At 47.9% G+C, this 27,334-nt stretch overlaps 1 protein-coding gene across 1 annotated transcript in view; it reads left to right on the top strand.

Annotated features, from left to right (window-relative positions):
- The window catches only part of SLC41A3 (solute carrier family 41 member 3), a 141,331-nt gene that overhangs the window by 19,277 nt on the left and 94,720 nt on the right, over positions 1-27,334 (top strand). Inside the window, exons 2-3 of the mRNA XM_047850083.1 lie at positions 2,475-2,760; positions 26,312-26,419. Coding sequence (XP_047706039.1) covers positions 2,506-2,760; positions 26,312-26,419 — 363 coding nt within the window. The 5' untranslated portion in view covers positions 2,475-2,505. The remainder of the gene's footprint in view (positions 1-2,474; positions 2,761-26,311; positions 26,420-27,334) is intronic.

Below are 27,334 nucleotides of genomic sequence, written 5' to 3'. Positions count from 1 at the left end.
CAGATGCCCGCCTGGCAGTGTCCTGAAGGAACCTAGGCAAAGCTCAGCCCCATAGGTCCTAGCCTTGCAACCCATGATCAGAAACATTCTGATGCCGCCACAGACCAAGCGCCATCCATCATGGAATCACAGACAGTCCCATTCAGACTCCTCCATGGCCCCCTGGGGACCCCAAGAGCACCTGCCTGTGGAGCCACAGAATCGAACTCGGCAGGCAAGCTAGACTGAGTCGCACATTCACATACACACCAGAGGTTATTATATTTCCTACCATAGAATCCTTACCTGTGAGACTTCTGAAGTCTCGGGGAGTGATCAGGTACCCCTTCCACTCTTGCGAGTGGGCCTGACTAGATTGGGCCCCAGCCTTACCAGTTCCAACATTGGGTCTAGGTCCTCACCTGCCAAGTCTCCAAGAGTCCAGCAGGAATGGCAGAGCAAGGCCGGCCTGAAGGGGGCAGAGAAGGAGACTGCCGAAATTTAAGCAGGGTGCGTGCTCTCACTTGCGATGCCTCATTCCATCACCACCTCTCTGTTCTCCCAAACCAGTGGCAACAATGGGCCAGCGCGGTTGGGTTTCCCGGTCAGGGAACCAGGCTGGAACGCTGGCAGAAAAACCAAGCAGCACTCAGAGATCTTGGTGGATTGGAGATTTATTTTACACCGGCGGGCTCAGAGGAGACTGTTTCTCCAAAGGTCTCAGCCTGGAATGCAAGTGGGAAGGGTAATTTATAGCCAACAGCCTCCATATCTGTGGGGGGTTTTGGGCGCACAGCAAACAAAGGAAGAAGAAACCGGAAGAGGGGTCTCTAAGCTAGAGACCAGAGTTTGTTTTAGTCCAATCAGCCATCTTTGGTGTACTTTATCCACTTCTCCAACAAACATATTTAAAATAGCTGATTTCAGGCTTTTGTCTAGTTAGTCCAATGTCTGGGCTTCATCAGGATATTTTTTTAAAGTGCTTTTTCCCTGTGCATAGGTCATAGTATCATGTTTTCTTGCATGCCTCCTATTTTTTGTTGAAAACCAGATGCTTAAAATTCTATAACGTGATGACTTGGGAAATAAGGTTCTCCCCCCTTCTTAGGGATTCTTGTTATTGCTGCTTTCTGTAGCTGTTGTTGGTTTAGCAACCTTTCTAAATGACTTTTTGCTTTGTATTCTGTGTTGTACTTAGCTCCTGAGGACTCTGCTCTGTGGTCAGGTAATGCTTGGTTAGAGATTTCCTTGAATGCCGTGTGTGGAAGTGATGAGTCCCCCAGTCTTTGCCTGGAGGCTCTGTGTGCATGTTGGGGCACACCTTCAGTACATAGTGCTGTCATTCACAGCTCTGCCTTAGTCTTCACATCTGCTTATGCAGAGCCTCCAGATCAGCTGGGGGTTAGAGTTCGGACCTTCTCGGCTCTTTCCTGAGCATATGCCCAGCTCACCATGAGTGGCCTTCTAGATTCCCAGGATTTTTAGGAACTTTTCAGAATTTAGGCATCTCATTCCCCAGCGTTTCCTTTTAGGCTTTTGGTTTCTGTATTATTTACCCCAGCTATTACGCACTGCCTTTGGCAGCTGTGAAGTGCTTATCATTGTTTTCAACAAATATCCCCCAGGGAAAAGGTTTTTTACACTATGTGAATTTTATAAGTCAGGTGAGGGGCACCTGGGTGGCTCAGTTGGTTGAGCTGCTGACCTGGGCTCAGATATGATCTCATAGTTCATGGGTTCAAGCCCTGAGTCAGGTGCTGTGCTGACAGCATGGAGCCTGCTTTGGGTCTGTCTCCCTCTCTCTGTCCCTCCCCCTATTCGCACTCTGTCTCTCAAAAATAAAGAAACATTAAAAAATGTGAAATACAGATAGTCCATAAGTGGCATTTTCCGGTGAACCACCTGAGAGGTCAAACAGTGGTAGTCCTTTGAGAATGAGGCTTTGAAAAAGCTCCAGCCCATTCTGCTCTTTCCAGGCTGTTGGGTTTTAAGGGTGCTGCAGAGCTGCAGAGCAGGGGGTGGAACTAAGGCACAGTAAAAATATCACAAACACCATGGACACTACAATGTGGCTGTTCTTGCTGAGGATTAAGCTTTTTTTCTTTTTTTAATAAATACTCCTACATTGCTCCAAGCCTTTGGTGAATTTCCAGAGTTCTGAAAAACTGGATTCTGACATTTTTTGCTAGGTATCTTGTTCTCTGGAAGAAAGAATTTTCCTCCACCTATACCACCAGTTTTGCTGACTCGAATTTGTAAATATTGAGTGCTCTCTTCTGTGATATTTTATTTTTCTCAAACGTGCATATTAAATAAAAACTGTTTAAATTGGGGTTGCAGGAGACCGTGTGGAGCAGTCCCTGAGCGAGGGGCTATTGACTGGGTAGAACGATGCCAGCCTCTGTTGGACAGAAGGGCCTGAGGGCTTACAGGGTATCAGTCCTATCGGGGTCAGGAACTCCTCTGATCAGCCACTATTGCTTTGTGTCTCCCAGGTTAAGGCTGCAGGGGCTCAGCTCTGCTCACATGGATGGGACAGAGACCAGACAGTGGAGGCCAGAGGAGCTGGCTCTGCCACATGCCTTCAGCCCTGGAAGACTCTCTGGAGCCTCAGAAGATGGACCTCCGAGTGTGTCTGAGAGGCACAGGGTGGTCTCTAAACCACTGGGGTCTGAGTTCAGCAGGGAGACTGCCTTGTCCATTGGCCTTCAGGTGATGGTGCCCTTCATGTTTGCAGGACTGGGACTGTCTGGGGCTGGTATGCTTTTGAACTATTTCCAGGTAAGAGGGAAATAAATGGGAATGGTGGTGTTGGGGGCACTGTTGAATGCCATACCTGAAGAATAGGCCTCTACACTTTGAATCCAGCTTAAGAGACAAGGGACAGGACGTCCTCTTCTTAAATACCATTTTTCTACAAATTGAGAAAGATTCTTGTAGTTACTGGTGACAGAGACTAAATTTAACCCAGGTTAAGCTTTAAAAAGACAATTTATTAGCTCATATAGTTGAAATATGTAAGGGGTTAGATTTCAGGCATGGCATGATCCAGGTGCTTAAATGATTAGCAGGATGCTGGCTTTTTCTCTGCCACTCGTCTATGATTTATTTTCAGGTAGGATTCTGTACATAGAGGGGAAGATGGCCCTTGGCATTTAATTTCAACTTAATACATTTGTTCTTAGAAAAAAAGAGAGACTTCTTTGTGAATGTCCACATCAGTCTCTAAAAATTGATCCTGATGTCAGGTGTGCACTCCTGTTCCAGTTCCTGTTCCCTGAGGGAGAACATTCTCTGGCTCGCCTGACTACATTGTCATCACTCTTGGAGGGGAGGCAGGGTGCCTTGATTTGCAGCCCTACCAAAATGCCACAGAGTGAGGAACTGGGAGTTACCCATCAGACAAAAAAGTTACCAATGTACCCTGACTTTCTTGTTCTTCTACTGTCATTCCTTTCATTGGTATGGTCTTCAGAAGTCCTCCCTGGAAGGGCATAGTACCTAAGAATATTCTAAGTCATGACTGCCCACACTGTCATTCCTTTTATCAGTGTGGTCTTCAGAAGTCCTTCCTGGAAAGGTATAGTCCCTAAGAATATTCTAAGTCATAACTGGCTAGATCTCTCCTATTAGTTAGCAGTCAGCGGAGATCAAAGGCTGTCTAGAGTAAGGCAGGCTGGGAGAAGCAGGGCTGATGTGTGTGACAGTTCCTGGCCTGTGCCTCACTCAGTGCTCCAGGGGCTCTGTGCCTGGTGACCTAGGCCCTGCCCCTCATGGATTTAAGTCCCAGTTCTACCACTTAGCAGTAAGGCTGGTGGTTTAAATTTTTAAAAAGTGTTTTTTAAGTTTATTTATTTTGAGAGCGAGAAATAGCAAGTGGGGGAGGGGCATAGAGAGAGAAAGAATCCCAAGCAGACTCCCTACTGTCAACGCAGAGCCTGATATGGGGCTTGAACCCATGAACCATGAGATCATGACCTGAGCTGAAATAAAGAGTTGGATGCTTAACCGACTGAGCCACCTACCCCTAATTTTTTTTTAATGCTTTTTTATTTTAGAGAGAGAGTGTGAGTAGGGGAGGGGCAGAGAGAGAGAGGGAGACACAGAATCTGAAGCAGGCTGCAGGCTCTGAGCTCTCAGCACAGAGCCCCATCATGGGGCTCAAACTTACGGACCACAAGATCATGCATGACCTGAGCTGAAGTTGGATGCTTAATAGATAGCCACCCAGGCGCCCCTAAATTCTTTTTACCTAACACTAAAATCAAGAGATTTCATGTAAAAGTCTGAATTTCTGTTTTGTCTTGAAACTTGGCAACTCTCGCATAATTGGCCCCACTTTCTCTCACTGCACAGTGGATGGTTGCAGCTGCCTCTAGGCAGCCATGTTCTCTGATTTGCCACAGTCCCCACCATCCCACTGCATTCCACCACCTGCCTGGCCCTGCTCCAGTCTGGAGTTCTCAAAGACCCTTCCAGTACCCAGCTGTCTAGTTCCTCATGACGTCACAACACCAGTGACCACCAGCTCACTCCCAGAATCCACCTGGAACTTGCCCGGCCCCAGGATGGCTGTCTCTTAAACCAGAGTGCCTATCCCAGTCTGATTCAGTCCCTGCCTGCATGTTTGGTCTCTCTGTGCCCTCCAGACCCCCAGCCCTCTCCTTTTTCCTGGTGACCTAGTCCACATCTTTCTTGACATGGTTAGTCAGCACTGCAGTAGCCTCTGGAGCACCTCAGTGTCCCAGCCTCCTCACCGCCCTACTTACTTCAGGTGCTGTTCCCTGCAGTCCATTCTCAATACCACTGATTTGCAAGACGCCTATTTTAGTGAATGTTCTGTCAGTATGGTGTCACTAGGGCATGTACCCCTATAGAGACACACACACACACACACACACACACACACACACACCTCACACTTATATATTTATATATACATCCATATATATATCAACCCCCTAAACGTACACACATTGGTTTAGAGTGTACACACACAGGTTTATAGATTATATAGGGAGAGACAGTATAATAGTGAACTGAATTGCTTGAGAGTCCAGACTCTGGAGCTAGTCTAACTGGGTTTGAGTCCCACTTTTGTCACTTACACAAGTTGCTCTTTGTCCCCCTGTTTTCTCTTCTGTAAATTAGAACTGAGCCCCGAAGTTTGTTACGAGGTCTGTGAAGTGGAGGTTACAGGGCCTGGCACTAGGCAGTGAAGGTTAACTGCTGTTAACTCTTGTTGTCATTGATATTCTGTCAATGCAACAATTCAAGAGGATAAAATTAGGCAGAAATATCCATTCTATAGTTTTTTTCATGTGTTCGTTGGATCCGTATGAAGGTCATGGCCTAACTGCCATCTCAGGGGGCACTCCATGATGCAGATCTGAATTTTATTTTTATTATTTTTATTTTCTTAAGTTTATTTTTTTAATTTTTTTTAACATTTATTCATTTTTGAGACAGAGAGAGACAGAGCATGAATGGGGGAGGGTCAGAGAGAGGGAGACACAGAATCTGAAACAGGCTCCAGGCTCTGAGCTGTCAGCACAGAGCCCAATGCGGGCTCGAACTCACAGACCGCGAGATCATGACCTGAGCCGAAGTCCGCTGCTTAACCGGCTGAGCCACCCAGGCGCCCCTTAAGTTTATTTTTTGAAAGAGCAAGCAGGGGAGGGACAGAGAGAGAGAGAGAGAGAGAGAGAAAGAATCCCAAGCAGGCTCCACACTGTCAGCACAGAGCCTCATGCAGGGCTGAACCCATGAATCATGAGATCATGACCCGAGCCAAAATCAAGAGTCAGAAGTTTAACTAACTGAGCCACCTAGGTGCCGTGCAGATCTGAATTTTAAAACCTCTGTTGATTTCACTACTGACTGTGGAATAAAATCCAAACTCCGCAAACTGGCATCCAGACATCCTGAGCTCACCTCGGCTGTAAGTTAGGATGGTTTCAGCCACACATACCAGAAAAAACACCTGTAGTCAATTAAATAAGAAGGAAGTCTGTCATCTCCCAAAATGGAATTTCCAAGATGGGTAATTCCAGGCTTGGAAAGTATTACCATAACCCGCCCACAATGACTCCAAGGAACCAGGATCTTTCCAAGTTCCTGCCGAGTCAGTAGCCAAAGTTGGCTTTGCCTTACAGCCCCATCATATCCAGAGGGAGAAGAATGGGTTTTATGCTCTGGTTCCTTCTTTTTTTACTCATTTTCAAAGTGTATTTATTTATTTTGAGGGAAAGAGAGAGTGAGCAGGGAGGGGAAGAGAGAAGAGAGAGAGAGAGAGAGAGAGAGAGAGAGAGAATCCCAAGCAAGCTCCTCACTGTCAGTGCAGAGCCCAATGTGAGGCTCAAGGCCACGAACTGTGATATCATGACCTGAGCTGAAACCAAGAGTCAGAAGCTCAACCAACTGAGCCACCAGTTACGCCTGGTTCCTCCTTCTTAAGCACAGGGAACCTTTCCTGGGCATCCCCAACAAAACTCTTCAACTTCTCACTGGCAGATTTGGGCATGTCCTACTTAAAAACCAAAAATTGGCAAAGAGAATGGAATGGCCATGATTGGCTTGGCTTGATTAAGCTGAGAAGAGGAGAAGGTCCCCTGCCCTGTGGATGGGTTCCTGTGTACAGTTGGTTCTGTCGGGAAGGTGAAAACAGTCAGTGGTGCCACACTGGCTCAGCTGACTAAAGCCAGCACTACTGGACAGACCTCTGTCCGCTCTGTCCAGTGGTGCTGACTTTAGTCAGCTGTGTGGTAACCCCCAGCCTCACTTAGACTGCCCTCTCCCTGTGCCTTCTTTCCCACCAACCCTGAGGGAAGAGGCCTCCCGTCATCCTTCCCACACCGTTTCACATGGACAGCCTTACATGGAGCCTTTCTTGAGGTGCTAGCCTCACCAGCACGTCACCTTCTATAGATGTTGGGATATTTGCCATTTCCTTTTACCATGTGCAGGATCTGATGCTCTCCCTGGCTTGAATGTGAACTCCCTGAGAAAAGAGGCTGTGGTTCAGAATGTAAAAGGTTCACAAATATGCACAGGGACAAGGTCCCCAGTCTATACCAAGGCAGCCACTGGGCCCCAGTTGGTTTTGTTTTCTCCTAAAGATATTTTATGCACTTACAAACAAATATCTATATCTGTTCATCTGTCTCTGTATATTTTGCTCACTCTTTTTTTTTCAAGTTTTGGCATATACAAACTCTTGACTTTTGGTGTTTTCACCTCACAGTATAGCTATACTGTATATTCACTACACAATATATTCACCTTAAAATATTCTTTATAGATACATTAAAAGTTTCCTTTTTTAGAAATGGTTGTTCAGTATTCCATTATATAAATACACCAGAATTTATTTAACCATTTCTTTTCTGATGTGTTTTTAAACTTAATTATTAGTTTGCTAGGGCTGCCATATCAAAGGACCATAGATCAGGCAGCTTAAACAACAGAGACTTATTTTCTCTCAGTTCTGGAAGCCAGAAATCTGAAATCAAGGTGTCCTCAGGGCTGGTTTCTTCCAAGGCCTCTCTGTGAGGCATGCAGATGGCCACCTTCTCTGTGTCTCTTTACATGGTTGTTCCTCTGTGCATGTCTGTGTTCAAATTTCCTTTTCTTGTAAGAACACCAGTCATATTGGGTTAAGGCCTACCCTTGTGACCTCATTTTAATTTAATACCACTTTAAAGGCCTTGTCTCCAAATACAGTCACATTCTGAGGTGCTGGGGGTTAAGACTCCATTTTGGGGGAGGGGTGCATGATTCAGCTCATAACAACACCTTAAAATAGTCTTACTAATGAAAGCTGCAGTGAATAATCTTTCTTTTTAAGTTTGTTTGTTTATTTAGAGAGAGAGCAGGGGAGAGGCAGCGAGGGAGACAGAGAACCCCAAGCAGCCTCTACGCTCAGCACAGAGCCTGACTTGGGGCTTGAACTCCTGAACCATGAGATCATGACCTGAGCCAAACTCAGGAGTCAGGATGACTACCTACTGAGCCCCCTACAGTTCCTTGCAGTGAATAATCTTGACGTTTGCTACATGCTGGAGTAAATGAGTAGGGTACATGTTGCAAGTTGAAGTGCTGGGTCAAAACATCATGCATTTGATAGATATATCACCAAATTGCCTACCCTTGGGGTGGGACCAATTATACTTCCTCCAGCACCATAAGGAGATGCCTGCTTGCCAATACTCAGCAACGTAGTTTATTTTCAAACTCTTTGATCTTTAACAATCTGATAGATGGAAAATTGCATTTCCTTGTACACTGTATTAGCTTCTATTACTATGCAACATGTCATCCCCAAATTTAGCAGCTTAAAATGGTACTCACTGATTACCTCATGGCTGCCATGGGCCAAGAATCCAGGAGACCTAGGTTTTCTGCTTCCAGATTTCTCAGGAGGCTGCTGTCTAGACATCAGCCACAGCTGTGGCATCATCCCAGGGCACTCATAGGCTGTGGGAGGGGTTCAGCTCCCAGCAGGTTGTTGGACTGAGGGCCTCAGTTCCTCTCTGGATGTTGCCCAGAGGCCACCTTCAGTCTTTCCTCACTGGATGTCTCCAACATGGCAGCATCATCCAAGCATGCAGTCTGAGAAGGAAATAGAGTCCACTAGCAAGACAGAAACCACCTTTTGTAAATCTTACCACAGAAGTAACATCTTTCTTCTCTTGGCTGGAAGCAAGTCACTGAGTTCAGCCCCCGTTTCAGGGGAATGTATTATACTCAGTGTCAGTAGAGGAGGCAGGGATCCTTAGAGATCATTCTCCAGGGCTGCCTTCTGGGTCCCTGGTAGTGCAATTTGTATTTCTCACATTAGCAAGTGAAGTTGAGTATCTTTGGATGTTTGCTTCTATTCTTTGCCTGTATTTTTATGGAGTGGTTATCCTTTTACTGGCACCTGAGGGCTTCTTATATATTAAGGGAATTGACCTTTTAATTGTGATATGGATTATAAATATGTTTCTCATTTTTCTATTTGTTGACTTTGCTTTTGATGGTTTATGTTGTGCATATTTTTTAAATTTATTTTTGTTTGTGTATGTAATGAGATTAATACTCTTTCTTTTAAGGCTCTATGCCAGCGTTCTCCTTAGAAACAGAAGCTGCCTCTCATATAGTTCTCCAGCCCCCTGGGTGCCCACACAAGGCAGCATATATGACAGGGTTTTGGGAATGTGTACATAGGAAGAAGAAAGAACCCCATTCTTTGTGATGAATCTGATCTCTTTGTATTACATATAGCAGAAATTCAAATTGGTGGTCCACAGACATCATGCTGGTTTGCAGAGTGGTCAGGAACCATGGGCCCCATGGAGGTGGAGTGGGGGTAAAGAGGAGGAGGTAAAGAGGAGGAAGGGTCTGGCAGGGATGGTGACTTATAAAAGACACGGAGCCCTCTAGAAAGGCAGGAGGGCAAGGGGCTGATGGGAGGGGAGAAGCAAGGGCATGGAGAGTTATGTGAGGGAAGGGAGTGAAGCCTGGACTGACTGCCACAGGGGATGAGGCCAGCCTTGATAAGGGATAGATTCCCATCGTTGGGCTGTGGGGATGGTCGAATATAGGGCATCTGGCCTTGGACTTGAGAAATACAGCAGGTCATTAGTTATTACATATACTCCTAACCTGAGAGGGGGACAGCAGATGCTGTGAAGGGCCCTCAGAAAGGAGCACTTGGGAGCAGAGTGAGCTTGCATGAGCTTGGGGAACACTCTGTGCTATCAGTGGGGGAACCCCCCCCCCCCCGCCCCTGTTTCTGAAGAAGGGTGTGCCTGGCTCCTTCAAACGCCGGCAGGGAAGCAGAGAGAGCCTGCTCCTCAGGGATAGGAAGGGTTGTGGGAACAGAGCAGGGTGGAACTTGTGGTTAGGTTCCTCATGGCCTTCCTGCTTTCCCCCCATGTCACAGCACATTATACTGTCACAGCACATTATACTGTGGTCACTCATACCACATTGACCCCATGATGCCGTGACACCAACTTAAATCGTGGTGGTGACTGGGACTTCTAGGGAGCAGGTAAAGCACCCCCTCAGCAAGTAAAGCAGCCTCTTGACCTGGAGAGAGAAGGCCCCCTGGTGAACTTATAAGGGTTCCCCATTGCAGCCAATAAAGGTAGTGGAGGGGTTTGTGTTGGGGTGCAGATAGCATGTATCCCCAGGAGCACAAATCCAGATTAAAATCAGTGCCAGGGGTGCATGGCTGGCTCAGTCAGTTAAGAGCGTCCAGCTCTTGATTTCAGCTCAGGTCATGATCCCAGAATGTGGGATCAAGCCCCATGTTGGGCTCTGTGCTGAGTGTGGAGCCTGCTTGGACTCCCTCAGCCCTTTCTCCTCCTCTCCTCCTCCTCCTCTTCTCCTTCTTCTTCTTCTTCTTCTTCTTCTTCTTCCTCCTCCTCCTCCTTCTCCTCCTCCTCCCCCCTCTTCTCCTTCTCCTCCTCCTTCTTCTTCATCTTCTCTCTCTCTCTCCCTCTCCCTCTCTATCTCTCTCTCTCAAAAAAAAAAAAAAAAGAAAAGAAAAAACTCAATCAAAAAATACCACATTAATCAACCTCCAACCTCCACTGGGGCTTATTTTTCACCTTAGAGCTTAAATATGAGTTGTTTGAGGAGACCAGTGTGCCTCTCAATTCTTCTGGCTGCTCAGGGTCTGCAGAGGAGGTGGGAGTTTATTGAGTCCTTCCTGTAGAGTCAGCCCTGTGTGTCCTCAGAAGCAAAATGAGGGCTGGCCACGACCTGTAATGTTGGAAAATAAGGAGGACAAGCAGTGTCCTGGTGAGGCCTTGTATTGTGGCCTTAGTGCATGTGGAGACATCTGTGATTTTGACCTATATTTTGGGTGTCTCTGAGGCAAGAGTGCCCTAGTTCCTTAACGTAAAAGTTTTGGAACAGCTCCTAGGCAGTGGCCCAAGAGTTTGTAAAAAGTTGCAGATGGAACCATTTGCTGGCCAGAGCATCCAGTGCTAAAATGGCAGCCTAAATTTGGCCACTTTTGCTGACTGTTGGGTGAGTTGTTTCCTTTATCAGGGACATAAACATTCCACTGAGCTCCATGATGTAGTATGGTGGTCATACCACCCATAAAGTATACAAAGTCCATTGCTGTTCACTAGGTTAATGTCAAGGGGACTGGGAGAGGGGTGACCTCCTCTGGTATGGTAGCATCTGGCAAGGGACTAAGGAAGGACAGAGGAGGCATCCTTCTGTAGTGGCATATGCCAGAGAGTCCAAGTTTGACTCTATCCTGTATTGAGTCCTCAGTAGCTATGCCTCCCAAGGCTCAGTGGGCTGCTGCGTATGGAGGGTCACAGGCCAGGGTCTGTGAGAGCCTCCCTTTCCAGGAGAGCCTCCCTTTCCAGGAGAGCCCAGTATGTAGCCAGCAGTTGGTGCTCAGTTGGTATAAAGTTAGGCAAGGAGGGTATTTTCTTGCACCCAAGGGCTTCTTGGGCAACATATATTCATTATAGGTATGTGGACCAGGACTCCAAGAAGCATAAGAGGAGGTTGCTAATGCTTTGCCAGTGAAGGAATTTTTGAGGGCACTGATAGCAATGCCTGTTGACTTTAATTTGGACAGATTCTAGAGCCTTTTGTTGGAGGTGTCTGTTTAAAACAGCCTCCTTTGCAAGTGACAGCATAAATGGACATAAGTCAAATGTGCAGGGGAGGACTGTGTTGCCTCCAGAATTCAAAAAGGACTACAAGGTGTTGGGCTTCTATGAACAGTTTATTAACAGTGTGGGTGCTGAGAGTCAATGGCTGTTTTCTGACAGTGTCAAGGATGGAGTTGCCCTCGGTTTACCAAAATAATTTTTAGGAATTTGCCAAGGTGTCTGGCTTTGCCCCACATGTGGAGTAATGGCCCATCCTCTCTTTGCGAGCTCCTGAGTATTTTGCCTTTAGTGAATGTGTCACATGAGTCTCCCTGGAGGAGGACATCATAATGTAACATTAGACCTGTGCTCCTTGAGAAAGGTGCATGCAGTTAAGATGTTGCCTGCAAGACCGTGCGTGGCAGAGCTGGTTGAGGTACCCCATGAGTAACCTGGAAAGTCTATTGTGTCCATTCAGAGTTGAAGGTCATCTGCGCCTAAGAGGGTGTGGAAATAGGCATTGAACAGAAAATATTAGCCCAATCTATAGTAGCAAAATCCTTACTGGTGCTGATCAGGGGGAGTCGGTAATTTCAGTTACATTGGATGTTGTGTATGGGGCCAGAGTGGATGCCAGAGCATTAAAGATGCAGTCATTCACCCTGTGGCAGGTTCTTTCCAGGTTTAAGAGCAGGCCAAATTGGGCTTTTAAAAGGAGAAGCAGTGGGGGTAATCACCAAGTAGGTCTTGTATGATAAATTTCAAACCTTGAAGGCCCTGTGTTAGCTTCCATTGGGCTGTATTAACTATTTTATTTTTAGCTGGGTGGAGGGGGGTGTTCCATGGGGTCCCATCTTGGCAGTTTAATTTATAATTCAGACTAGGTGCAGGAGTGCCACAGAGTACTTGCCAGATACAGATTGCCCTGAGATGCCTCCTGCTGGGCTATGGCCAGTTGGCAATAGTTCTTGCCTTAGTGATGGGAGGAGATGGCATTACCTGGGAGAGACAGTGGGACATGGAACAGGCTAATAATGCACAAGCTGGCCAGCAGTTAGTGGCTCCATCCCAGGCAGCACTGGCCATGTCAGGAGCTAGTCAGGCAGCAAACAGCAGTTACAGTACAAGCTGACCAGGCGTCTTCTGTCAGGGTTGGGCAGTCCTGTTTGTGATGCCAGCTGCTGCAATCACCCTCTCCTTACTCTGCTGGTGAGGGAGGGGTTCCAACCCTATCATATGGAGATGGGCAAACACATCACCCCAACACTGGACTGAGGAAATCACAGTTTATCGGTCACACAAACTCACACCCAGGGACACGCAGGGTTGCACTGGAAAGCAGAGTGAACCATGAGGGGCTGCAGGAGGCAGGCTTTGTAGTAGCAATAGCATGAGTTGCCCCAGTTCTCATTGGAAGGTGTGATTGACTTTTTTGAATAATTCTGTGGGCCAGCAGGAACTAAAACCTCCTACTCAGGGATAAGTGGGAACTGTGCCTGGTCCCCTTGGTAAGGACGGTTGCTTGACTAGGGGACCTTGTCCACTGGAGAAGAGTGGGGAGGGGGAGATGCAGGTAGACCCTGTGAGGCCCTCCTGGTTTTACCACATGTCAAGGCAGCAGATCGTAATAATTTTAGGGCCTTACACCACTCAACCTACAGAAGGCTGATTGGGTTTCTTTTTTTCTTTGTTTCTATGATTCTGTATATTCATTTTTTCACTCATTAATGCAACACGTATGTGTCAGCAGTGGGGGAGAGAGGACCAGCACTATGCTGGACCCTGTGGAGGACACAAGAGCCAGGCTCCACTCTCACAGCATCACAGTCAAGCAAGGAGGGCAGCAGATGCATTAGTCAGTGTTAGCAGAAAGAGCTATGAGGCAAGAAGGCCAGCTGCATCTCAGCCTTGGAGAGGGAGGTCCCAGAACGCCTGAGTGACATGAAGGAGCTGCTTGGAGAAAGTGCTTGAAGACAGCCAGCCCTGAATAGGCATGAGTGCTCTGGTTCTGTGTTTTCACCTGTGGGTGGGTTCTGCCAGTGACATCAGAAGCAGGAAGTAAAGAAGAAGCCCTCCATTATTGATAATGTAATCAGCTTGATCTCTGAGACCTTAACAGGATGAGGAAGAATTCAGGCCTTTTAAGATTGACATTTTGGCTCAGAACCAGCCCAGGCTCCAGATGACCATGAAAGGAATAGGAGGCCATTTAGAAGGTTTGCTTCTGGGAGGACACCCAGTTCCCACTGAAGAATCAGAAATGAAAGCCAGGAATGGTGATGTGCATTCCAAAGCTCTCTGCCCACCCTCTGCAGGCCTTCCTAATTGTCCTCCAAAGACACACTCCCAAAGAATCAAGGGGGTTGGAATAGATGGGTAGGTCATGCTGCAGGCCTCGGGATCCTGATTCTTTGGTCCAGGCTTGGGCTTGGGCTACACATTTCAGGAGCTCCCAGGTCATTCTGGTGGCAAAGTAGACTGAAAACCACTGATGCAGTCCCACCTCTCATGATTAGAGTTTAGAGGCCTGCACAGGGGCAGGGCCTTGTTCAGGGTCATCCAGGAAACCACCTAATGCTTGACCCAGATTCCATCTGCTGTTCAATGCAGCCCCAGAATCTAGTTCAAGGTCTTTGAGCTTTTCTCCTGTGCTAGCTATTTTTAAAATTACATTCTTGATCTTCTGGATTCTGACCCAGTAAACCATGTTGACATATTTTTTTCTCAAGTTGCATGGGAATGTAATCTTTCTCATGTAATGATATCTTTTATTTATTTTTGGTGACAGTTTATGTTTTTTTTTTAATTTTTTTTTCAACGTTTATTTATTTTTGGGACAGAGAGAGACAGAGCATGAACGGGGAAGGGGCAGAGAGAGAGGGAGCCACAGAATCGGAAACAGGCTCCAGGCTCTGAGCCATCAGCCCAGAGCCTGACGCGGGGCTCGAACTCACGGACCGCGAGATCGTGACCTGGCTGAAGTCGGACGCTTAACCGACTGCGCCACCCAGGCGCCCCGACAGTTTATGTTTTGATGGTTATAAAAGCAAGTAATCACAATAGAATGTTAGAACATTATAAAATAAAGGTCATTTTAAATTCTGCTTCTCAACGGTAGTCACTCTTAGCATCTTGATGACTATCCTTCTGAACTTCACTACTTGCATGTGTGTGTGTATTATGTGTGTGTGCATTTATCTCAATTTCTCATTTGGTTTTTTAAACAGAAATGAGAAATATTTTTTAATAATAATTAAGAACTTACTTAATCAGAAATCTGTTTCTATATGGAATTATTTAAATTATTGTCTGTTTCCATATCTTCTGTACTGATGAGAATGGTTCAAGGCCCACTGTGTATGATTATACATTGTATTAAGATGTTTGACCACATTCAAAACTAAATCGCAGGAGTTGTTGAAGTCAAAAGAAAGCAATCGCTTGTTGGGGGTCCCTCCAGCTGAGTGCTTTGGGAGCCGTGTGGTCAGTGTCCAGAGAAACCAGCCCAGCCCAGAGTGGTTCTGTCTGAAACCAATTAACATCTCAACTCTTTTCTCTGAAATATGCCGTTTGTGTCTGCCTCCTCCTGGTTCAGACTCTTGTTTGAACACAAGAACCCAAGCCACAGATGCAGGCAGCATCAGACAGGAGAAGGGTGGGGAGCAGAGAGCATGGAGGGTGGTGGAGGCAGTCTGCCCCCAGAGTTGGGATCTGAGGGTCTTCGTCCTGCCTCTGATACTGACTTGCGGTGTGGTCTTGGGTAAACCCTCTCAGGGCCTTTGTTTTCTCATTTGCAAAACTGGTTTACTTCCTGCTGGATATCCTAGAGATATTTTGAGAGTTTGGTGATTGAACATGAAATCAGTGTGAAAGGGCAGTGAGAGGCACAGATGGGTACAGGGAATGAAGATCTTTCAGTTCATTCATTTGTTCATTCCTTCATATGCAGGTCGTTGGGTGCTGTGTATGGTTGGTTGATCCTCATCTCTTGCTCCCATTCCTTGGGTTTCCTTCAGAGCACTTATCACAGGTCATAATTACATTTCCATTTTTATGATTATCTGCCATACTGGAAAGCTCTAAGTACGTGCTGTTCAGATAACAGATGTACCACAACACTTAGACCAAAAGTCTGGCAAACATAAGGCCCTCAGTACTAATCTGTGGAGTAAGTGAATGAATACTTTCCCTTACTCTGAAAGATCGTGGCCATGAATCAACCAGACTCCACCTCAAGAGAAGTGCACTTTGGGATGGGAGGGTTGATGTATGTGCATTTCATTATGTCATTAGGCATATGTGGACTTCCCTCAGAGGGGTTCAAAAAAGAGCGTTGGTAATTCTGGGGAAGATATTAGGCTCTGGCCAGGACACTGGAATGGCCTCAGAGATGAGAAGGCACCTCAGTTGGCCATGAGGTTTGGCAAGAGTTTGGCCTGAGCAGCGAGTGGAACATGCAGAGGGAGTAGTGTGAACATAGGCACAACCCATGTGAGGGTCCACAGGAAGCTCCTTTTAGGGCATGCGGTGTACGATCATGTACTAGGCAGAGAGAGGGCTCAAAATGATGCTTTCCTCCCAAATTGTGAGAGACCTTGAATGTCTGCCCACAAAATTTGAACTCTCTCAGGTAACGAGTTGACAGCTATTGAGGATATTTGGGCAAGCAGGTGACTTGAAGACGTAATATAAGATGTTAATGTGAAGAGCAGGTATTACTTTTGGTGGACAGAAGGGTTAGGAGGTAGTTAAGGGCTATGGTGAAGGTGGTGTCCATGAACTGGAGAGGAGGGGAAAGACATGGGGACAGGCAGATTTGATATGGGGTTGAGTTGGTTGGGGAACGGGCAGTCAGAGTGCAGTTTGGGCTTCTGGCAGAACCATTTATTGAGGCAAGAGGCTTGGGGGAGGAGTTGGAAGGAACAAACGTGAAAGACTAATTGAGTTATACAGGGGTTACACAGAGCCTGAAAGCTCAGGGGAGGGGTCTGGACTAGAGAGAGGTTTGGAAATTGTTAGTTTCTCTGAGATGAGAAAAGTAAAGTGTGGGGATGAGGTTCCCCAGATGTCCCAATTATCTATTGCTATGCAACACACTGCATCCACATTTAGTGGCTTGTTTAAAGCTAGTCATTCAGTTTGATCATGAACCTACAGTTCGAATAGGGCTCTGTGAGAATGGATGTCTGCTGTGTGCAGCATCTGCTGCGGTGGCTTGCCAAGCATCGTACCCAATCCAGGCTAGCTCACTCACATGACATGACAGTTGCTGCTGTCACCTGGATCCTCAGCTGGAACACTCATACGTGGCCTTTCTGTGTGACTACTTGGGCTTCCTCATAGCATGGTATCTGGGTTTCAAGTATGAGCATCTCAAGAGATGGGAAGCGGAGACTGTTTCTCAAGAACCAGACTGACACAGTGTCTCTTCCACTGTGTTTTACTGGTCCAGCAGTCACAGGTTGAAGGGAGGAGACAGAAACTCCAACTCCCAATGGGAGAATGTCCAAGAAGTTTAGAGATCATTATGTCTGGCTCCAAGGAAGGGCTTAAAAATATCTATTGAATGAATGAGCAAATGAATTGTTTGAGGACAGATGCAGAGAGAGGAATATTTGGGGCATGAGGAAAATAGTTGTTGGAGTAGTTTGGCTGGAGTTGGGAGGGAGGTGGATAGGCCTGGGGATGTCAGTAGGATCTAGATTGTGAACTCCAGGCTAAGGGGATGGGACCTGAGTGTGGGATAGACTATCCAACAGAGGGAACCAAGAAGTTGCCCAAGAGGGCCCTGGTTTAGGAACAGGAGCAGAAGTTGAGGCTCAGATCAGGATCCTGGTCCAGGTGAAATCCCCCAGGGTCAGTAGGTGAGTGTGCTTCTGACCTTCAGCCTTGGGCTTCTTCTGGCTGTGACCTTGATCCCTGTTCCAGCCAACCCTCATGCCTGACATTCCATCCCTGCTACCTGTGGAATGCCCAGTGCACACCCAACACTAGACTTGCTGGCAGTCAAAGGTGATATCCAAGCCTACTCTCTGGAAGGCGGCAGTAAGCTGGGTATCAGGGCTGGTCTAACCTTTGTAATGGATGAGAGTGGAGTCTCTACAGAAGCACCTTTTAAAAAAATTTTTTTATGTTTATTTTATGTTTGAAAGAGAGACTGAGCATAGGTGGGGGAGGGGCAGAGAGAGAGGTAAACACAGAATCCGAAGCAGGCTCCAGGCTCCGAGCTGTCAGCACAGCCCAATGCATGTCCCAAACTCAGACCGTGAAATCATGACCTGAGCCGAAGTCAGACACTTAACCGACTTGAGACACCCAGGTGCCCCTATGTTTATTTTTGAGAGAGAGGCAGGGCATGAGCAGGGAAGGGGCAGATAGAGAGGGAGTCACAGAATCAGAAGCAGGCTCCAGGCTCTGAGCTGTCAACACAGAGCCCAACCCCAGGCCTGAATTCACAGACCTGAACTCACAGACCTGATCGTGACCTGATCAGATCATGACCTGAGCCAAAGACACTGAACCAACTGAGCCACCCAGGTGCCCCCTGGAAGTGTGCTTATTAGTTTTCTGGGCCCTTGGGAGTAAAGAGGGCTGCATTTCCTCTGTGAACATAGCTTCTTCATATGGTCAAGAGCCCTTGGATTCTGAGGTCAAGATGATCACAGGATGTGGCTTCTTTCTTGGGTACCTGCAGCCCTCTCAACCTTGAGGCATGAAACTCCTCAGGGGGCTGTAAGAGTGGGTCCTTTAGGCTGATGTTTCTCCAGGCCCTTGTCTGCCAAGAGTAGAAGCAACTGGGGAATGTGTGCAGAGGTGGTCAGGATTCTTTGTGTCCCTCACCAAAGTCAGGCCTCATGTGGTTCTGTCTCCCTGGGTCTAGCCCAAGCCAGTGTAGGCTGGAAGGCTGGATGCTATCAAGGTCACTGTGAGAGACTGATAGCTGAGGGACATCCTGGATGACAGAGCAGCTACTCTCTGAGGAGAACCTGATCTGCAGGTGGTGGAGAGACAGCAGGAGTTCACCAAGGCCCCACATGAGGCTCTGAGTCACACTGGCCTTTGTTCCTTGCTTGCTCTGGCCCTTGGCTGAGGGGCATTCGGGGATCCTGCCAGCGGGTCAGGGCACTGCAGTGTTCCCTATGTGCACATCTTTGGAAGCATATCCTGGTGCAGGAGGATGACAGAGGACACAAGTGGACGTCTTGCTCCTGTGAACGTGGTTGGCAGCCTGATCATGGTGGTCACCCAGCTGAACCTGCAGTTTTGCTTCCAGGGCAAGAAGTTGTAAGACTTCAGCTATGTACTCACCCGGTCCCCCCATGGGGTCTTCCCTGAGACCGTTTTCTCTATAATGTGCCAGATCATGGTGCCCATTCTGCTCTCAGGCTTGGGCATGTTGACAGCCGGCCTGGTGATGAACACTATCTAAGTGCGTACTGGGCATTTGGGGGCCTGGGGGGAGGGGGTGGGAAACCAGCCTCCCTAGGCATCACAGATATGATAGGTCAGGGAACACCAGAGGCCCTGAGTCGGGGTGCAGCCCAGGATTCCCGGGCTCAGTGGTGCCAGCAGGAGGATCCTCCAGGGGCCTTGGGTCTGAGATTCCAAGAAGCTTCTGACGACCCTCTCCAAAGTTGGCCCACACAAACCATGTTAGCCTGGGGAGCTCAAACCATTTTCCTTCCAGATTCATCAGGCAGGGCCTGGAGGGGTTCAAATCCTCTGCCATTCACTTACTACTTGAGGGAATTCATTAGCTTTCCCCGTATCAGTCTCCCCATCTACAGATGGGGCTAATGAATGCACCGACCTCACTGGGTTGTGAGGGTGAGACACCCAGTGTGCTTCGTGTTGTGACTCCAAGGGTGATGGGCACTGTTCCTTCCAGTCCCCAGAATCTCTGTGGGGCTCTTCAGTGAGGGGACAAGGTCCAGATCCCGGGCTGGGGTCCAGACGAGTGTGGGGATGTGGTAGTCTCTGTTGATTAGAAGCATTGTAGGGAGGCCCTTAAACGAGCACACACTCTGGCATTCACTTCTCCTGGTCTCTTTATGCCCTGGGGTTGGTTCACGTAATGCTGTTTGAATCATTGAGGGTTTGCTCTGTCTACCTAAACATTTTTATAGAGTTAGTGTGTGATAGAAAAATTAGAAAATATGCACAAGTGAAGAAGGAAGGGTGCCCATAATCTCTGATCAACATCGTGGTGCGTGTCTATCAAGAATGTGTAAACATAAATATATGGGATCTTGCTATGTAATGTGCTTTTATTATATTTTTTTGAGAGAGAGTGTGTGTGCATGTGTGTACGTGAGTGAGGGAAAGAGGGGCAGAGAGAGGGAGAATCCCAAGCAGGCTCTGTGCTGTGAGCACAGCACCAAATGTGTGGCTCAATCCCATGACTCTGGATCATGACCTAAGCCAAAATCAAGACTCAGATGCTCAACTGACTGAGCCACCCAGGTGCCCCTGTAATGTGCTTTGTAATCAGTGAAATTAAATTTAACTTTAGTTTTGCAGCCCATGGGAACATTGCAGCTAGTGCAGTGCCTTCCTCAGTTCCACAAAGCATCTCCTTCCTGATGACAGCTCAGCATTCTTTGTGCGTCTGTGTGTGAGTTGAAGAGAGATTATCAACACCCACCCTGTTCCCTGGTCTCTGAATGAGACTCTTGATGGCTCTGCCTTCAGACTTCAGTGGATGGGACACTCACCCCTCCTGGGGCTAGGGCAGCCCTTTGTGTACTGGCCAACTTGCTGTTAGAAAGCATTCATTTGGGCTTGCAACCTAGATCCCCATCTATCCCACCTCAGAGCTTCAACCCTTGGGGTGCTCTACTAGTCTCTCACCCCCTTCCTAAGACCCTTCTCGAGAGAAAGACTCTGCCCTGTGTCTCTGTTATGACCTTCCATGGCCACTTCATAGAACATGGTTTTAAGCCCCTACACCACAGTGCATGTCCCTCAGTTGCTGCAGCCTGAGAGGTTATTTATCAGTCAGTTGGGGGATCTCAGCAGAGTCTGGAAGATTGGATGGGATGTCAGGGAAAGAAGGGCTTGGGATTGTACCCGACCATCAGCAGGGGTGACACAGGAGGCCAGTCCAGGAGGAAGTCCAACTGGCGGGCCGTTTCCTGACCTCTGTGTTAAGTCTCCATCTGGGAGTCTAGCATGCAGAAAAGGGGATGTCTTGGGAAACAGGCCCAGAGCATACCTGGGCAAATTTGTCTGCAAATCCAGGACTTGAGCCATCCAGCTTTGGGAGGCCCAGCATTTGGGAGGAACAGAAAACAGCCCTGGAAGACACAGCTCATTCTTTCTCTCCAGTTTGCACATGTGCAGTGACTCCCAGGTGTGGTAGGGTTCAAGGGCACTCAGGTTTTCGTGGCTCCTGCATGTGTACCACCACCTCCCTGGTCACCCCCACTCAGTGGTTCAGGATGTGGCCTTGTCAACACTGTTCCAGGGGGAAATTACATAACATAGGAGGGTGGCCTGGCTCCCACTGTACCTAGGCTGCCACATTCTGGGGCCTCATAGCCCCATGAGCCTGCAGCAGGGATAACCTCCTGGCAGGGGCACCTCATGGCTGTGTCTGGCATAGTGGGCTGGCCCGAAGAGTACTGGTTGGGTGCTAGCTTTACCTACTGTAGATTTGGGGTCAGGAGTCTCTCTGTTTATGGTGTTTGGGGTCAGTCTATAGTTGGGTCCAGGGATTGGGGCCCAGTAAGGGGCCAGAGTATCAGTTCAGTTTTTTTTTTCAAAAAATTATTTTTCAGATACACAAGTAAGGTATATATAAAAGTTTCTCTCTCTCTCTCTATTTTTTTAATGTTTATTTTTGAGTGTGGTGGTGAGGGGGGGATGGGCACAGAGAGAGAAGGCAAAAAAGGATCCCAAGCAGGCTCCAAGCTGGTATCAGCAAGCCCAATGCAGGGCTTGAAGTCATGACCCGTGAGATCATGGCCTGAGCCACAGTTGGATGCTGAACCAACCATGCCACCCAGGAGCCCATATTTCTCTTTTTTATAAAATAAGTATCTCAGCCTTCAATCTCATCCCTGGAGGAAGCTTCTATTATCAGGTCATGTGTATCCTTTCAGGCCTTCTTGGGGGCTTATATAGACCCGTGGACACCAGAAACAGTGACAGCGGTTGTAATTGTTAGAGTGTATGTAGTCTTTCTTCACTGAGTCAGAGATTAATCAGACAGGGTGTCTGCTTTTGAGCAGTTAGTAGCTGAGCACAGAGTAGGATAGATGAATTCATTCATTCATCTGGTTCCTTGTTTATTCATTCAGCATATTTTGTTGAATTCTGTGTTAGCTGCTCTCAGGCCCCAGGAGTGCAATGGTGAGCAGAAACAGACCTGTCTCTGCCTCCCTGGCTTTTGTAGTTTAAGTGGTAAGGCAGGTGATTTATCCCACGAGCCAGTGTTAAGGGAGTGGAGCAGTGAACAGACATTTGCCTGTGAAGAAAGAGGGAACAGTTCATTCTTCCTAGAGGAGTCAAAGAATCTGCAGTTAGTAGGACAGTCGGAGTTGGACCTTAAAGGATAATATAATAGTTTCTGGGATGATGTGAGAGAGAGCAGACAGTCCAAGCAAAGGGATCAGTGTGTGCAGAGATACAGACAAATGAGTGGGCATTTGCAAGGAGTGAGGAACAGCAATTGGCCATGGTCATGGGGGTGGGGTGCTGGAACAGCCCGTGAGAAGGGCTGTCTGCTCTGCTCAAGTTGTATGCTGAGTACAGAGGGGTTGTTGATTTTTGTCCTCATTATTTGTTTTAAAATAAATGTGTATTTTATTGAAGTATATCATGGATGTGTTGAAAATTGTACAAGTCTTATGTGTACAGTTTGATGAACCATCTCAGGATAAATGCACCTGTGTAACCCCCATCCAGGTCAAGAATATTCTCAGCCCCCAGCGGGCTCCTCCATCCTCTGCCCCACCTAAGCCAGTCTTCTGCCTTCTAATACTGTGCATTAGTTTTGGATGTTTTTGAAGCATGATACTACCAGAGACATTCCTGTCTATTTCTTGTATGTTTTGAGGGGACAGATCTATTGGGTGTATGCCTAGGATCAGAACTGGTCAAGGGGCTGAGTGACAGGGTCATAACTGTAACAGAACTGAACTGTGGCAGCAGGGTGAAGGCCACAGGGAAGAGCTGGGAAGCTGTGGCTGTGATTCAGAGCCCCGCGAGTGCAAGAACCATTACTAACTCTGACTGATTTTGATCTCCCCAGTGCCCCTCATAAGATTTCTTTGAAGCATTTCCAGAGAGGGCAGTTGTGGCGTAAATTAAGACAGTTACCATGACTTGGATGCCAGGCTGTCAGGGAACACGGGGGGTTACTTAAGTCCCTGCTGGAAGACCAAGAAGGATGCCTGGAGCCACAGTGGGCAGGGCAAAGGGTCTGTGCAAGGAAGGTCAAGTCTGGAATCCTGATTTTGAAGGGCCCATGGGATGTCAGGATTCAGTCAGCAGTTGGGTAGGCAGGTGCAGTGCTCAGAAGACAGATCTGAGCCAGAGATGTCGAGCATCACCAGCACAGAGCATAATGTCTTCGTCAGAAAACCCTAACTCCAAGTGACTAGAGTCATTTAGGATTCCTATAAAGAAGGCTACAGATCAGACTGCTCTAGTACTTGTTAGTTCCCTGGATTAACAGTGTCAGCGGGGATCCAGGGTCCTACTGCTTTTCTGCTTTAGTCTTCCCTGTTAGTTGACTTTGTCCCATAATAGACCCCTGGTGGTTATATGGTGCCTGATGTGTCTAGATGTGACTTCTCAAGTCTCTGTGGCCATCATTGTGTCCCAGCCCACACCCACATGACTGATGCAAAGGCTCTCCTCCTGCCCTTCACCCCCTTAGGGCCGCTTGTTAATGTAGGGAGGATGGAGATGGCTGTGGGTGAGGTCATGTAGGGTGTGCAGTAGAAGGTGACTCAAGCCTTGGGAGGGAGAGGAAATGGCAGGGAAGGAGGATGAAGATGAAGCATGAAGGACTCAGGATTAATAGGTTAGGAGATCTACAGCCTTTGGTTTCCTGACCTCTGGGAGCCACCGTTGGCAGAAAGCAGACTTGGAATGGATGGGTCAGGAACCATGAGTGCCGCAGAGCAGTAAGTGGTTTGATGCCAGCCTAACCTTACCCTTGGCTCGGTTCTGTCTGTTCTGTAACAGGGAGTTTCTCAACTGTGGAGTTAGAGGACAGACCTCTTGAAAACGATGGACTATTTTCTTGAGCATCAGTTCCATAAGGCTACTATGTAACCCAAGGACGGTCCAGAGTTGAAAAGCCTGTGTCCATTTGGAAGAATCAAGAATTATTGTTAGACCTTGGTAAAATTTCTAGCTTTGCAGCCTGCCTATCTGGAGAAAGGAAATAAAATTCTTTAAATTAAATAATATTAAGAAAAAGAGGTCAGGAGGAGGAAGAGGAGCCCTCAATGGAGGTCAACATGGAATAAGCAGAGGTCAGTTTCGGACTGGGGGTATGTGGTTGTGAGTTCACAGGAGTTACATGGAGTCAGAGGAGTGCCTGTCACACAATTGGAGCTTAACACCAGCTGGTACTGGGGGTGGGGGAGGTCCATAGCTCAGAGAGCCAAGGAGTGAAGAATGGAGGTTAGAAGAGCCCAAGGAAAGGGCATTGCTATGGGGTGGGGAGGGACAGCAGCTAGCATAGCATCTGAGAGGGTGAGAACAAGACTCACTAAGTTCAGTGGTGCTGAGGAAGACAAGGGGAAGCTTCTGTGATGGGATGCAGAGAGAGGGGATTTATTTTTACACTTGAGTTGGTGGGGACTTGGTCTTGTGTGTCAGCAAAAATGAAGGTGCTTGAGAGCAGGCCGAGGTGGGAGGCCAGAGGAGGCTTGGGGTAGAGGATGCCGGCCTCAGGGGAGGCTGGAGCCCAGGGAGGGGTGCCTGTGCCAGGAACTGGGCTAGGGACTTCCGTCTCCATGCATGCTGTGGCACACTGGTGGGATAGCTGCACAGGGGCCAAATGCTTCTGGAAGCCTGGGAGCCACAGGAGGCCGCTGACAGACAGTGGGAGCACCTTCTTGCCTGGTGACATGGTTTTCTTCTGAACTTTCAGAGAAGGGTAGACTCATAGCTCCATCAGATCTGGGATTGGATTCTGAATTTCCCAGCTTTGCCAATGAGGTAAAAAGAAAGAGGGAACCGGCAGCCATGAGTGCTCTTCCTCTCTCTGAGGACATGAAGGACGCCTGACCCTTTCACTCCAGACCCTGTAAGATGTTTTGTTGGGCTGCTTTAGAGGACTCTCCTGGGCTCTACCCCCCTTCTCCTTCCCCCCACCATATCTTCAGTCTCAGGCAACAGGGCCCAGACCCCAGGGCTCCTATCTCTTGGCTAACACACTAGGAGTGTTGTTTTAGGTCTAGAATTCCAAAACCAGGAGGAGCTCTTAGCGTAGGGATCACAGAAATCTATAGGGTACTGAGAGGTAAATTAAGTCAATAGAATCGGATGAGGTATTGAAAATTGATGGGGGTAGGGTGGGAATAAGCAATCTAATTGCATATAAACTGGTGGGAATAATTTTCACCTCACAAAGAAGTTATTTTTGAGAGAGAGAGAGAGAGAGAGAGAGAGAGAGAGAGAACACAAGTGGGGCAGGGGCAGAGAGAAGGAGACACAGAATCCAAAGCAGGGTCCAGTGTCGCGACCGGCGTGACAATCACCAAGGTCAGGGTCCTGAGGGTAGGGGAATGCAAGAAAAAAGAGAGAAGAGAAAGTTTGGGAACAGGAGGGTCCCCTGGGCTGATGGCCCAAGTGACGGCTTTATTGTTGCTGTACACAATCTTTTATATCCAGACTCTTATGGGTCAGGCCATTCTAAGAATAAACAGGTTTCACATAATCGCTGCCAACCAAAACATTTAGTTCTGTGTTTCTTGTGCATTTTTTAGACAGGTCACAAGACCTTGTTGATAAGATTGCTAGCAAAACACAATTCCCATGTTTGTTTCTATCTGACTCGGGGTAGAAAAAGGGAGGTAGCATTATTGCCAACACCTGCAGACCACAGGCTTCAGGAATTAACTTTCTCAGCCTTGACAAGGCTTTCGTATGCCCTTGAAAGTGGGGGAATGGGAGGGGGAACCACCGGGTTGGCTTGAGTCAACAGGGAACGTTGCTCGACCCGGTCTCAGCCTGGCACCGGGGCCCGGCCCCCCCACAGTCCAGGCTCTGAGCTGTCAGCACAGAGCCCGACGTGGGGCTCAAACTCATGAACTGCGAGATCATGACCTGAGTCGAAGTCAGATGCTCAACTGACTGAAAGACACAGGTGCCCCCCCTTTCATACTTTTTTTAATCTTTTACCTTTGATAGAGACCTGGATAGAGCTACATTCTGTCTGTTTTGACAAATCCAGTGTCCCCACATGATACTCTGGGTCACTGGGAAATCTATGTCACTCCTTTTCCCAGATGTTCTCACCAGCTCTCCCATTCATGAGAAATCTCCCAGCTTTGAAACTGGTGACTCGTTCCTGTTGCTACAGACACATGGGGCACCCTGGGTATGTCGTGTTTGCAGGCTGGACCCCGCCAGTCAAGCTCGGACACAGTCTGGCCTCCAGTTTTCCTAGCTGCTAAAGTAACTTGCTACAACTTCTCTCAAGAAATTTCGAAGATGTGCCAATATGTGTGTTTGGATTGATCTTACTCTTTCCCCACCAGCATTGGCCTGTGTTTGTGGAGGTTAAAGACCTATTGACGTTGGTGCCACCCCTGGTGGGCCTGAAGGGGAACCTGGAAATGACGCTGGCATCACGACTCTCCACTGCTGTAAGTAGATATTTGAGCATCTGGGCTACCTGCCTCCCAGGGACGGACACATGGGCACCTCCCAGTTTCTCCTCATAGCCTTGTTAGACAGGTGGGTTTGCCTCTCTGAAAAGACAGGTGTTAAGAGGTTTTGTTCTGTCATGATGCTCCACCTGGTCGCTCCTCACAGCCTGCTATCCTGTTGTTCCACAGTGCAACTGGATTTCTGGTGAGGGCCAGGCTCAGCCCCGTGTGCCCTTGGTTTCTCCTGTAACCTGCTGTGTCCCGGAGCCTGGCTCCACACATTCACACAGAAGCTGTAATGAGCAATGCAGCCTTACTGAAGGGTTTTAGAGATGAAACAGGATTTTCGTCACCACATCATCCATATCTGTTAGAAGATTTTCTTTTCTATGATGGCTCTGAAATGCCCCGTCAGCAGAGGGGTCTTCTCAGGACTCCCTAACTCACTCTGTCCCTCAGGCTGTCACTCATTCTACCCCTCCTAGCTATCCTGGGAATTGCAGTTCTTTTCCTTCTATTATGCGGAATGCTCTTTCCCCTTCTGTGAAACCCATTTCACATTCAGGATGTGAACAAGGCTGATGGCAAGAGTAGGTATGTTGTAGTCAGGAAACTGAAACAAGAGTGATGTAATTGGAATAGTGAGGGAAAGAGGTGGGGCCTGCCTGGAGAGTGGGTGAAGGGTGGCTAGCTGGACAGTGGCCCCCAAAGAGCCACATCCTAATCCGTGGGACCTGTGCATAGTTCCTTATGTTGACAGGGTCTTTGCTGGTGGGATGAAGTGAAGGACCTTGACACAGGAGATGATCCTGGATTATCCACATGGGCCCAGTGTCATCACAAGGCTCTCTAGTAAGGGAGGGACAGGGATGTTTCAGAAGCAAAGGCCATGTGAGGGAAGTCAAGTCAGAG

This window comes from Prionailurus viverrinus, chromosome A2, assembly GCF_022837055.1.
Source record: "Prionailurus viverrinus isolate Anna chromosome A2, UM_Priviv_1.0, whole genome shotgun sequence".
In the NCBI taxonomy this organism is placed as follows: Eukaryota; Metazoa; Chordata; class Mammalia; order Carnivora; family Felidae; genus Prionailurus; species Prionailurus viverrinus.
Note: the sequence above shows the minus strand (reverse complement) of the source record. Positions and strands in the feature narration are given on the sequence as shown.